At 37.3% G+C, this 12,500-nt stretch overlaps 1 protein-coding gene across 7 annotated transcripts in view; it reads right to left on the bottom strand.

Annotated features, from left to right (window-relative positions):
• Positions 1–12,500, bottom strand: part of ZEB2 (zinc finger E-box binding homeobox 2) — a 141,538-nt gene that overhangs the window by 6,387 nt on the left and 122,651 nt on the right. For 6 of the 7 annotated variants that reach the window (XM_005862013.2, XM_014536233.1, XM_014536234.1 and 3 more), the window contains exons 6-9: positions 12,080–12,294; positions 9,347–9,455; positions 6,446–8,415; positions 4,911–5,091 (exon numbers count right to left, since the gene is read on the bottom strand). In XM_005862013.2, coding sequence (XP_005862075.1) covers positions 4,911–5,091; positions 6,446–8,415; positions 9,347–9,455; positions 12,080–12,294 — 2,475 coding nt within the window. Of the gene's footprint in view, positions 1–3,216; positions 3,305–4,910; positions 5,092–6,445; positions 8,416–9,346; positions 9,456–12,079; positions 12,295–12,500 lie in introns of all 7 variants that reach the window. The other variant, XM_005862014.2, reaches the window with a different exon arrangement.

The raw sequence follows: 12,500 nt of genomic DNA, 5'->3' as shown, positions 1-12,500 counted from the left end.
GTCTTCAACACCTTCCATAGCTGCCATACTTAAAAGTTTATTTCCAAAATAGAACTGACCCCCCAAAATTATCAGACCGATGCTCCAGAGTTTAAGTCAGAAATGTGTCCTGTAGAGCAGTCTGTATCATCATAACACGCATGAAGCTGTGTGCTTATGTTTCCTAAGACAAACTTGCATTTCAGCAAATTAAATTGAAAATCAGCATTAGCAAATTCAACCCCATTGTGGTTTGCTGTGTCATATTCTGAGATTAGAAACCCATTCTACATACTTCAGGTTTTCAATTGTATGGTGCGATATAATCTCAATTAGTAATCAAATACCTTTATTAATGTTATTGAATGCCTCTGGGGGCATGCTACTATTTAGAAATGTTTGTAGGCTGTTACATGAATGGTCATTATCTTAAAGGAAAATCCAATATAAATATAGTGATGATAGATGTGGTAAGGCAAGTTATTAGAGTAGGAAGAAGTTATTTACCTGTAAGAGAAGAAATTAGAAAGATATTTGCTGGTGACTACTCCTTGTATTGGAAATAAGGAAAATTCTTGTAATCTACTTCTCATCTATGGCTAAAAGTCTGAAGAAAAGTTTATAATTCAAACCACACAAGAACCACTCCTTCACTTTTGGAAAAGATGTTTCGAATGAGGTAAACTGGAAAAAAGTAGAAGAGAATTCGATGCAATGCCAAGAGTTTGGAAAGGTAGGGTGCTTTTCCATTTGAGATGTACTTAAGTGAGATGGCCACTTAACAGGAAGTAGAAGTGTATTTGGGGAAAAGACAGAGGTTTTGTCTTCCAGAAAACTTCAAGTCGCTATATAGGAATGTGGTCTCTCTTGGGTGGTATTGGGCCTTAAAGAAGAGGATGCTATCAGAAGCAAGGATAAGACATTTCTGACAGTGGCAATTTTATTCACGGGGACAGGGCAGCTCAGTGTTAAATAGGGGAGATGAGTTCTGAAGTCTGATTGCTTGGGTTTAAATCCACTTTTATGACCCGCTGTGCAGTCTCAGTTATGTTAACCTCCTTAAGGACCAAGGTTCTTGTCAGTAAAAGAGAAATCACTTGGAGACCGAACTTATGGACTGGGCATATGAGTAAAGGAGACAACATAGGTAAGAAGAGTGTCTAGAATAAGGATAGTACATTGTAAGCACTCAGTTAATGTTAGATCCTTTTATTTGCATTCATTAATACATTTTCAATAATTTCCCAAGTCGCAAGCAAGATGCATGTATCAGGAGCAGAGTAAATAGAAGAAAGAAATCTGAGTGGAGAGAAGAGAAATTGCAGATGAAAGATTTCTTGGTGCTTTCCTTGCTAAAGCATGTATTGGTAGAACTGTCCTACAACCTCCTTTAGAAAGAAATGTCTCATCAGGTCAGGAGCACTAAAAGGTCAGCCAGATGGGTTGCTCATGGATCGGCTGTGTGAAAAATTTTGAATGAACATCGCAGTTGACATGCCTCTCTCTTTTCTAAAGGAACCAAACACAAAGCAGTATCCTTAGAGAGAACACACACTCTCCAGGACAAGTTTCAAGGCCTGTTAGCAATGCTTGGGTGATGCCCACTAAACTGCAGTCTATTACACAGATACTCCATAGTTACAGGCAACCAACTTTCGGGGAATTCATTTGATAATAAACAATATGCTTACAATAAAAATATATCAATTCTGCATTATGAACTGCCAATATGAAAGAATAAAATGCTCAGTTATTATGTTATACAAAGGGCAGAATTTGGAAGTGAAGGGTGGGGAGTTCTGACCTATATCTTGCACTAAATCTCCAGAAGTTTCACTGCTAAGCATTTAGGAAATTCTATTTAAATAGAAACTGACTTGGACATTCACCTCTTTTGAACTTGTTTGATTGGTTTACCCGATTCAAATCAAGACATCCTGGAATTAAATTTCCACATGAATAAGGTTCAGAAAAGACATCCAAATTGACACTGAATGATCAAAACTTTTTAAGGGTGATTTTTTCTACTGTTGAGGTTCATGATTCACCTGACAGCTGGAATGATAACTGAAATTAATAAATGGAAGGTTTGTGGTATGAATAATATTATCATACAACTGAGAAATAGAATTGACTAGTCATTTATGTAAAACTTCTACTTTATCGACTTAAAAGCAGAAACATTTTTATTACTTTTCTAAATAAGGTGGGTTTAAAAGTGCCTACCTCAATATCTCAATAGAGAAAGTACTCAATAAATGTCAAATTTAAATTTTAGTGGAATGCAAATGAGTTCTTAACAGTGTCTAACGGGGGTTTCAGATTTTTTATTTCACAGTACTTGTTCGTGGCAATTTATCCTATCGAAGTCAACATTTATGTAGTGTTTTTTTCCTCTTTCGCAGGCCCAGTTCCCAGGAAAAGCAAGCAAGCAATACACCATTGGTAAGAAAAATTAAGCATTATATCATTGGTGTCTGCCTAGGAATAAATTAAACAGGTGGAAGTAAAGAGCACAGGATCATAAGAATAAGTAGCTCATAATTTCCTTATTAATTTAAACTATTCTACAGGTTAAATTGTGAACATGTAAGAAACACACTTTATCAATGACACATTCTTAACATATTTTCAAATGATGATTTTACTTCATTTCCCAACCTTAGACTCAATCAATCCAAAGACTGTTCTCACTTATAATTTTCATATTATTACATTTTCAATGTATTACTAGTGCTTAATATAAACAAATACAAGGCTTTTGGGGCCCAATTAGGGAAGGGAAATGGACTAAGTTTCCACATATATCATAAAGATAGAAAATTCATGAAGAACTTCACTTTGATGAAACCTGATACACTGACAGTAGTAACATCATGAGATGTTTGGTCAAGAGACCAAAAAGTTAACACACTGGAAACTTGACAAGTTGGTAAGCCAACAGGAGGATAATTAATCACACAGTTAGAGAGACCATTGGATGGTTAGCATCTTGTTGCTAAGCAATGTTTCTAGGCAGCAGATCTCACATCTTAAAGGACCAGAACATTTTATTTTTTTAAATACAACATATTTTTCAAATTGATTATGTGTATTTATGTTTGTCAACTTTTGGGTCTCTTAACTTTCTATATACCTATGAAATTTATGGACTATGTAATTTATTTTTTAAAAAAGTTATTGACTGGATGTCAATATGTATGATAGCCCTCACTAAAATAAAAGTTTTACACTCACCATGTAGCAAATGATAGAGTTTGCATATGGTCAGATAATAAAACCAATCAGAGAGGGAAAGATGCCTTCAGTGATGTGCCTATTGCAGCTGAATAATGAAATAAAAATATATTTGAGGTTGATTAAAATATTAAAGTAAATTTAGGTATGAAAATATCTTTACTCTAAAAATACTTAAATAGGACTTGGTACTAAAGAAAATATCTATGATAGCTATCAAAAAAGACAAATGTAGGAAAATTTTGACATATCAAACTTTGAATTATATTCCACAAGCATAAAAACTTTTGGGATCTGCTATTCAAATTAGGTTGTCATTAAAGTATCTTTATTTGAACTTAAAATAACAGCAGTTAATATCACAGTTGAAGGAAAAGAAAACTGAGCTAGAGTAAGAGCACTGGTACTTATCAACCTTGTTCTCCTCACATTACTCTCAACACTTCATGTTACAGAACTCACACAACTTTCCCCCCACTCGCAGGCTGATTCCGGTCACTGGTGCTGCCTCCAGCACATGCTCAGTGAGGAAAAGGGAAGCTGATGAATAGGAAGTGCTTCCCAAGGACAGTGTTCAGTCTCTAAAAAGAGTGCTATGTATTTAGACAAAGTATGACAGAAAATATTGCCAGTCCTTTTTTCTCTTTCTTGTTTTGTCTCTTCATCACTTTTCCCCCCAAAGCATTAATGTTAGGTTGATTTTTCCCCTTTATATTAAAATGTTTGTTACCAGACTTCCCGGTTTAAAATGAAAAATTTTCTATAATTTTCCCCTGCCAATATTTTGATTGAAATCCTACTTTCTTCCTTTTCCCATCTAGGGTCAGTAAAGCATGCCAAGTTTCTCGTGGAGAAAAGCTGGGGATGGGTTAGGGACAGGGATGGGGCTGAGTTACTTTGCTGTGACGGGTGGAGGGAGAAGGAGGCAGGAGGGAACACAGCGTCACTGCACCACAGAGCTGCAGATCAGATCTTGGATCATGGGAAGTAATATTGCTTCACATGATGGTACTTCACCTTTCTTTTAAAAAATTAACCCACTATCTCTCTACTCAAAGAGAAGAATTAGGCTGCCATCTTATCAACTCTATAATTTTTCTGAATTGGAAATGAATTTAGAAAGTTTTATTTTAGTCTTCTAAATATAAGTAGTTTCAGTAGCATATTTGGCCTATTATATCACTTATGTCTTTTCTTTCACAGAACTAACACTTTTATTTTATTCAAAATATGGCCAATTTATTAAAACCAAACAGAATCACCCCTGAATCATGGCCTACTTAAATTTTGTATGATGAAATTAACACAGCATTGACTAAATTTCTTTTGTTATTACATTTTTACACATATAAGTTCATCACAGCTTAAGTATTTGAAGATATTTTCAATAGCTTGATTGAATCATGCATGCCATTTCATCTTCCTGGCCATTTATAGATACCTTTGACATGATTAGTGAATTTGGTGTACAGATTAATTCAGAAGATAGAAAGACAAGCACACTCACAAACACGTAAGTGATCCAATAAACAGGCAATGAGAAAGTCCTACTGAGCTAGGCAAAAGCGTTATTTCTTCCTTGTTGAAGGTATCAGCATATGCTACATCTTATGCTGCACAAGTGCACTCATTAAATATTATGAAATGTACAGCAGGCCAGGAAGCTCTAACTAGCTAGTCAAAGTCACTCATACCTGTGTGTTCGTATTTGTGTCGCAGAAGGGAACTGCTTTTCTGGAATGTCTTGTCACATAAGTCACACGCATACATGCCACTCTCTGTCTTCTTGATCTTCTTTCGAGACAGACAGGAGTCGGAGTCTGTCATGTCATCTAGGCCTGACATGTAGTCCTGCGCTCCATCAAGCAATTCTCCCTGTGATGTAATCACACAGTTCAACACAGTCTCTTCTCTTTGTATTGATACCAAACAACTTTGCATAGGCTGACATTTGGAGAACCTCATCGTGCTTGCTATTAATTGATCTAGTTTTTTGTTTTTTTTTTAAAAAAAACTTATTAACTTACACGAACAATACATGAGGTCTCACATGTCAACAAAAACCTTCTCTATCCTAGATGATAGAGCTCATAGTTTTTCAAGGATAGAAAATGGTTAATTCTGAAAGTGAGAAAAACATAACGTTTTCTAAAATCCTTAATTGTCTATATATCAGGAAATACCCATGAATGAAAATTCAACATCAGAATTTGTGTATTTTCCAGTGTGCTTGACTTCAGAAATGATATGTAGCTGCAGAAACCCCATTTTAATTGAATTTTATATTTAGGTACAAAATGTTATTATTATGCAATCTATTTAAATGTATGTCTACCAACTAACGGCCTCAAGCTATATTTTTATATTTAATTTTCTAATTTGAAATAGGGAATATTAATAACACTTTTTATCAATGTTCTATCTATGTTAAAACAGCCTTCAGCATTGAACAATAATGAATGTGGATCAGTAAATGATTAAATTTCTTGATATTTATTTTGTCTTGATCCAAGGAGTGCAAACTTGCATGATAACATACATTTCCATTTGCTAGTCCACAGTTCAGCTTTCTTAGACTACATTTGCACTAATTAATATTAGAGAAGATTAAATAGGCTTAAATACATTTACAAAGAGGGCAGATGTACTGTCAAATGGAATACGGGGACAGCTGTTCCGGAGGTGCATGCTACTTATGCTCCTATTTTGCCAGCAGGGATTATACTGCATGATGTTAAAACATACCTGCTTTTGTATTTGAAAAACCACAAATTACTTACTAGTTTGAAATTACATAAAAAGTCATGTGGAATGTGCAAAATAATTTTTAGAATACTCTTCAAAATTGTTTATAAAACCAAGTGCACATCAAAATTATACATGCAGTTGTGAACAGCTGTGACTTATAAATGTTAACTTTTAGCATCTATGGAAGTAATAGCAAATATTGTTATCAAAGTACAATTCCAAAAGTAGATGAGTCAATCTAAACGGACCTTAAAAACCAATATTAAATACTTTCTATTTTTAAGGCAAATATGCATAAAGAGTACAGTGTTCTACTCTTTCTTCATTTAATTTCCTAGTCTAGGTTCAAATTAAAAGAACCTCTTCTATTTCTGCTGAAACCATAACACTTGATTTTTTTTTTCACTATCATTTTTCTCCTGCATGCACATCAACGATATTATTTTCATCTCTTCCACAGCAAAAAGATACATCTCATTACCTGAAATCCTTGTTTCCGTTGGTATTTTCTCCTTTGCTGCATCTCAGCAAAAGTAGCTGCTCCAGTTGGGTAGGTATAGGCCATATGTGGTAGGAAGCTCATCTGATCCAGTCCTGGGTATGGTCGTAGCCCAGGGATACTGGTCTGGACTGGTGGCATGAAAGTGGCAGGGGGAAATGCGCTTTGTGGAGGAAGAGCTGTGTATAAAGGTTTGGCACTAAATGGGTTCATGCCGAACACTGGGTTAGTGCTTTTGTTGTCCAGATTATTTGAACTTGCAAACTCCTTCTTGATAAAAGTCAAGTTTAGAGGCTCATCTGAGTTTTCAGATGATGAAGAAACACTGTTATGGTCTAAGGTTATGCTACTAGCTTTTGTTTTGTTCTTGGTGGCTATAATACTTTTGGGTTCTTTCATTTGTTTTGGTAATGACAGGTCCAAAGGCTCAGCCTGGAGCTCCTCGGAAGAGAAGCTGTTTGGAGTGTAAGAACTACTGTGGGAGTTTTTAGAAGATGTGGAGGAAAGATTTAAAGGAGAAGGAGTGTTACTCCTTGAGTGGTCCAATTTTTCAACTGGTTTAATATTGGTAAAATGGGAAGGTTTTGTTAGCCTGAGAGGAGGATCACAATTCGTAACACTGTTGTGGAGTTCTGCTATAGATGGTGATGTTATGGAGTCCAGAGGTTTTACGGGAGACCTGGGTAATAAAGAGTCTTTTGTGGGAGGGTTACTGTTGGGAGCTAACGGCTTGGAGTTCCTCTCCAGTGATGGTGACCTGGAATTTGAATACTGGTAGACTTTTCGTTGCTCAAACCATTCCTTCACAAATTCCTGAGGAAGGCCCACAGCAATGGAAATTTTCAGCAGTTCATCAGAGTTGGGCTCCATGTTCATAGCATAATATGCTTTAAGTACAGACATGTGGTCCTTGTATGGGTTGATGGGGCTTGTCATTCCTTTCTCAGAAAGTACAGATGACAAGAGGAGGGCTTTATTATCAACAAAAACTCCAGCTTTGTTGGGGACTATGTTTTCATGAGGTTGCAGGACTGCCTTGATCTCTTCATTCATTTTACAAAGGTAACGTTCATGCTGATGCAAGGGAATGGGACCAGGAAAACTTTCTTTACAGAACTGGCATGAAAATGGAGTGGATATGCTGTGGTTCTCAATCATTTTGTCATCAGTGACCAAATCTATTAAAGTACGTAGCTTCTCTTTCTTTATATTACTGATCTGTCTCCTTGAGTCAGTAGTCAAGCTCTGGAGGCAAGCTTTGGCTTCGTTGACTTTTTCTAATGTGTAGTCAATAATACTTTTAGTGGCACCATTATGACTCACTACTGGAAGACCTACAGGTGGAATATTAGGAGAGGTAACTCCTTGTTCCTCAGGTTGAGAGCATGGATCCTTCATGTGATAACCTTTCAACTTTGAAATTTCTTCAGCCTTGCAGTCCATTTTTTGCCTGGAAACCGTATTGTCCACAATCTGTAGAACCTTTTGTACCTCGCTTAAGTTGCTATTCATTGTGGGAAATCCAAGTAGAGGGGCTTCCATCCCTACACCTAAGTGCTGCATTGGACTCTGAGCGGATGGATGAACTCCTAAAGGGCTGGTGGCTCCAAGTGCACCATTCATAAAGGGACTAGTGCCGCTAAACCCGTGTGTGGCCATAAGAACTTTATAGTCATTGAAGTCTAGTGGTTCTGTTTTGATTTTAAGTAAGCCTGTTTGTTCAGACATACTGAGTGGTTTTCCATTCTCCAATTTGTTTCTTAACTGGGTAATGGCTGAATTAGTAGGAGAAGAAGAAACAGAATTAGGGGAAGAACCCGTCTTGATATTATTTCTCATTCGGCCATTTACAGAGATTAAACCAATACATTTCTTGCTGCTGATGTGTGAACTGTAGGAACCGGAATGGGAGAAACGTTTCTTGCAGTTTGGGCACTCGTACGGTTTTTCACCTGGAATGACAATTAGAGTTAACATTATATGTCTTTGATTAAGTAACGACTACAATTGTCTACCAAAACAAGAATCTGTAAAACCAAAGGAAAGGAACACAATGAGGTACCTCTACATTCTCGGTACTTAGATTAGAATTATGTGGCCATAACTGTTTCTGGGCTTTATCTACCCTGGGAGGACATAATTCAAGATGTTAGCAATGGAAGGTGAGGGCTATACCTTTTTCAGCCAAGACCCCAAATCTTGTCTTGCCACCGGCAGCCTCCTTTTAAACATAGTGTCAGATTAATGTGTGGTCAATAGCACAATAAAGATGTCACAGTATTAAAGGGAAGGATAGCCATGGCTTTAATCAATTCTTCAGAGATTCCATTGATTCTACCAATCCAGCTAGTCCTCTGAGTGGCATCTAATGTGGTAATAAAATGCTTGGCAGAACTATCAAAATAGTTATAAAGGAGAAATCTCGGTGGTAGGATGTTGTTTTGTAACATACAACTCTCAGGAATCAAGGAACATGTATGGTACAAAAGCTCTTTTCCAAAATTCTTCAATTTTTTTCTTTCATGGTTAGGTATCAAAAATGAATATTCTTTAGAATTTGACATTGGAGCTTCTTCAGGTCAACAATATTTAATCTGTAGAAGGGGTTTTTTTTAAGTAAAAAAAGGAGCTTGTAGATTTTGTGATAAATCAAAGCATTTGCGGTTTTTAAGAATTATAAGCATTCTTCTTCTTGCTTACTACCAAGATCATGCTTTTGGTGGTAACATAGTCTCATGGAGACAAAGCAGGCACGCATCGTTTAGGAAATAAGTGGGGAGTTCCAAAAAGCTACAAGCAAGATTGTGTACATTTTAAGCAATCTTTTAGACTCCCCTAATGAAGCAAAATGCAAAGGAGAGCACCAGCACCCCTGCTACTCACCACTGTGAATTCGCAGGTGTTCTTTCAGATGGTGTTTATATTTGAAGGCCTTGCCGCACTCTGTGCATTTGAACTTGCGATTACCTGCTCCTTGGGTCAGCATTTGGTGCTATAAAAGGAGAAAGACTGACATCAGTTTTGTGCAGGAGAAACAAAGGAAATTTGCTACAAATATTTTTAAAAGGCCTCTTTTTTTCAGACAGGCCAAAAGGTTTGAGTGCATGTTTATTTATTTGCCCAGTCTTTCAGAGTTGCAATAAAAGTGATAATGTTGGCAATAAAATTGGAACAAATAAAAAAAAAGTGCTTTCACATGCGCATCCAACTACTTGCTTTAGAATTATCTCTGTAGTATCTCTTCCAAAATATTTCTCTGAGCCTTTCGAGAGGAGAAAGCATAATTGTGAACATGTTTGTGGTTCTCCGGGTTTACTGCAGATTTGAAAATCTGAAGGTTTCCTGATGGAATGCAACTAGTTTGTCAAGAAAAAAATAAATATTATCCTGAAAATTCTAAATATTTCCCCCCCCCCCCCCCCCCCCCACCCCTCACACTAACAACTCATTTTATCGCATTTTCTGTATCAGGGTAAAAGTGTGTCTTACACTGAAGCAAAACCAAATCTGAAGAAGAGAGGAAAAAAACACACCTCCCACAAACAAAAAACAACAACCCCTTCACTGTAAACATGTCATTACACGACAAGCATATTTAAAGGGCTCCTTCACTGCGCTAGGAGCAAGTGTAAACCCTCTTTTTCCTGAGGTGTTGCCTATCAGATCTGATTCATTATCAAATGTAAGAGACAACATCTTGAGCAGTTTTATCACAGGCCAGTAGGAAAGACTTCAACGACTTTTCATTTTCCTTTTTAGTACTGTGCTAGGGAGTAGGGACCAAAAAAGAAAAAAAAAAGTTTGCTGAAAAGACAAGTTAAAAGCAGCGAAGATATAATCAAACACAGCTGACCTTTTTGAACAAGGAAATAAAAAGCACTGTGGCTTCGAATTCTGAAGGAAAGAAAAAATACAGTCATCCACTCTGGATGCTCAAGGTAGGAGGTCAGCCTTTTTCAAGTAGCAATGACACAAAAGCCTTTTGCAAAAAGACAGCACAGAAACGGTATGACAACTGCTAGGGTGTGCTGAATCTTCCCACATTCCTAGTGAGACAGATGGTGTTACATGGGACACAGGGAGGTTTGTTCAAACAGCAGCAACCTTCAAAGATCAAGCGGAGCCCAGCCCGCCGAGCGCCATTGAGGGACCAGCGCTCATATGTTGCTGAGTTGCATAAACAAACAGCAACAGCTGCTTTGCCTCCCCCCACAGCCCTCAGAGGACTACTATAAACTTTAGTTGTGCCACTGTTAATATGATACAATCATTTTAATTTACTAATTGTAAATGCCATGAGCAAATGAGGGGACTTTTCAACACCAAAGCTACCATTCATAATGCGCCAACACAATCACACTTCTGCATGTGAAATTTAAAGCAGTTATGCTAGATAAATATCTAGGCCCTTTTTCCCCCTAGAGTGTGTGTGCACATAAGAAAGGGGAGGTAAACTGTTACATAAGTGTAGCTATGCAAGCATAGTTTTTGTAACTGAACTTTGAAAAACATTCAGGTGACAAGCCCAATCAGATATAAATGGAGTGATTTACATGAAATGTTCTCTTAAAAGAGTAAAATTCCATAATATAGTGCCATCATCATTGCTTGATTGTGTTTGCTTAGTCTCATTTTCCTTAGTCAAAGAAAATAAAGCCCAAAGGAAACAAAACTTAAGAGTTTTGTAGCTTATCCTGTTTAATAATTTTTAAAACAGATATGGTGGCGAGGCTTCTCTAGGGGGATTCCAGCTCCGAGGGCCAGGTGCTGGGACGCAGACACACCATTTCTGTTACCACCCGAATACGTCACAATATCAATGTGCCATCAATTCTCCCAGGAGGACAGAAAGAGCAGCTTTGCTAAAGCATTGAAGAGACACTGTGAGTCAATCCTATCCAATCATTTTAAGGATTTAAGAAGCTTTGCTTACCTGTCAAAGATAGAGTTTTTATTTTTAACACAAGTAAGCCAAACGAGGCCGAGTAATTTTACCATTCAGCAATAAACATGCATATCAAGAAGGGATCATTTTTAATGTATAGCCAACATTTTAGCAGTAATCCAGTTTATGTTCAATATATGCACATATATTATATGCTTTTTAAAAATTTCCTTAAAACACTTCATTAGATTTCATAAACTAGCAACTACTTGTAAAAATACTCTAAGTAATTGAAGGTGTTATACAACAAGTGAAAGAAACACACATTTCTTTTACTCTGACTTAGATCCTATATGGAAAAAAATTCCCCCAGTAAAACGGGGTGAAAAATGGAATTAAAATTGCTGAGATGTTTAATAATGTATAATTAAAATGCTACAATTTCATTCACTTTTTTGTGGAACATAAAAATGAAACTAAAGTCAAGTTAAAGTGCAAATAAAATTTCTAAATTAGAAATTAACACACTCATTCGATCGTGAACATAAGACTATTAAATCATATTAGAAGAGACCATCAAAAAATCATTTAGACCTCAATTAAAGCTATTACCATTAAAAGATCTGCATCTTCAAAATGCCATGAAAAATTAATAATGATTGCCAATCAAAGCAATATCGTTTCTCTAAGGGGTTATTATAGAAAGAAATCACTTAAAACCAACCCCCCACCTGATCTGTCCCTGGCTTGTGCGTCACCATATGCCGCTCGAGCTGGGTGCGGTAGGCAAACGTGTAGCTACACAGAGGGCAGGAGAAGTTCTCCTCATTCTTCTCGTGGCGGTACTTGATGTGCTCCTTCAGGGATGTCAGGCGCTTGTAGCCCCGGTCGCAGTAGGGGCAGGTCAGCAGTTGGGCAAAAGCATCTGGAGTTCCAGGTGGCAGGTCTGTAGCCCAGAGACGGGAGGGAGAGAAGCGGGCCAAAAGGTCAGTAAATCAATGGCAGCTAATGGGCTGGCTGCCCGGGATGGCATGACAGGAATCAGGGCAGTCTGTGCACGCGAGTGCCATCAGCGCACCCGGCCCCGCGCGCACCCGGGACAGACTTGTCGGAATCAGCTCACACTGCGCGGGGAAATTAATTAATTACTTG

The sequence above is a fragment of the Myotis brandtii genome, unplaced genomic scaffold (assembly GCF_000412655.1).
Source record: "Myotis brandtii unplaced genomic scaffold, ASM41265v1 scaffold1577, whole genome shotgun sequence".
Taxonomy (NCBI): Eukaryota; Metazoa; Chordata; class Mammalia; order Chiroptera; family Vespertilionidae; genus Myotis; species Myotis brandtii.
This window is presented reverse-complemented; position numbering and strand designations above follow the sequence as displayed.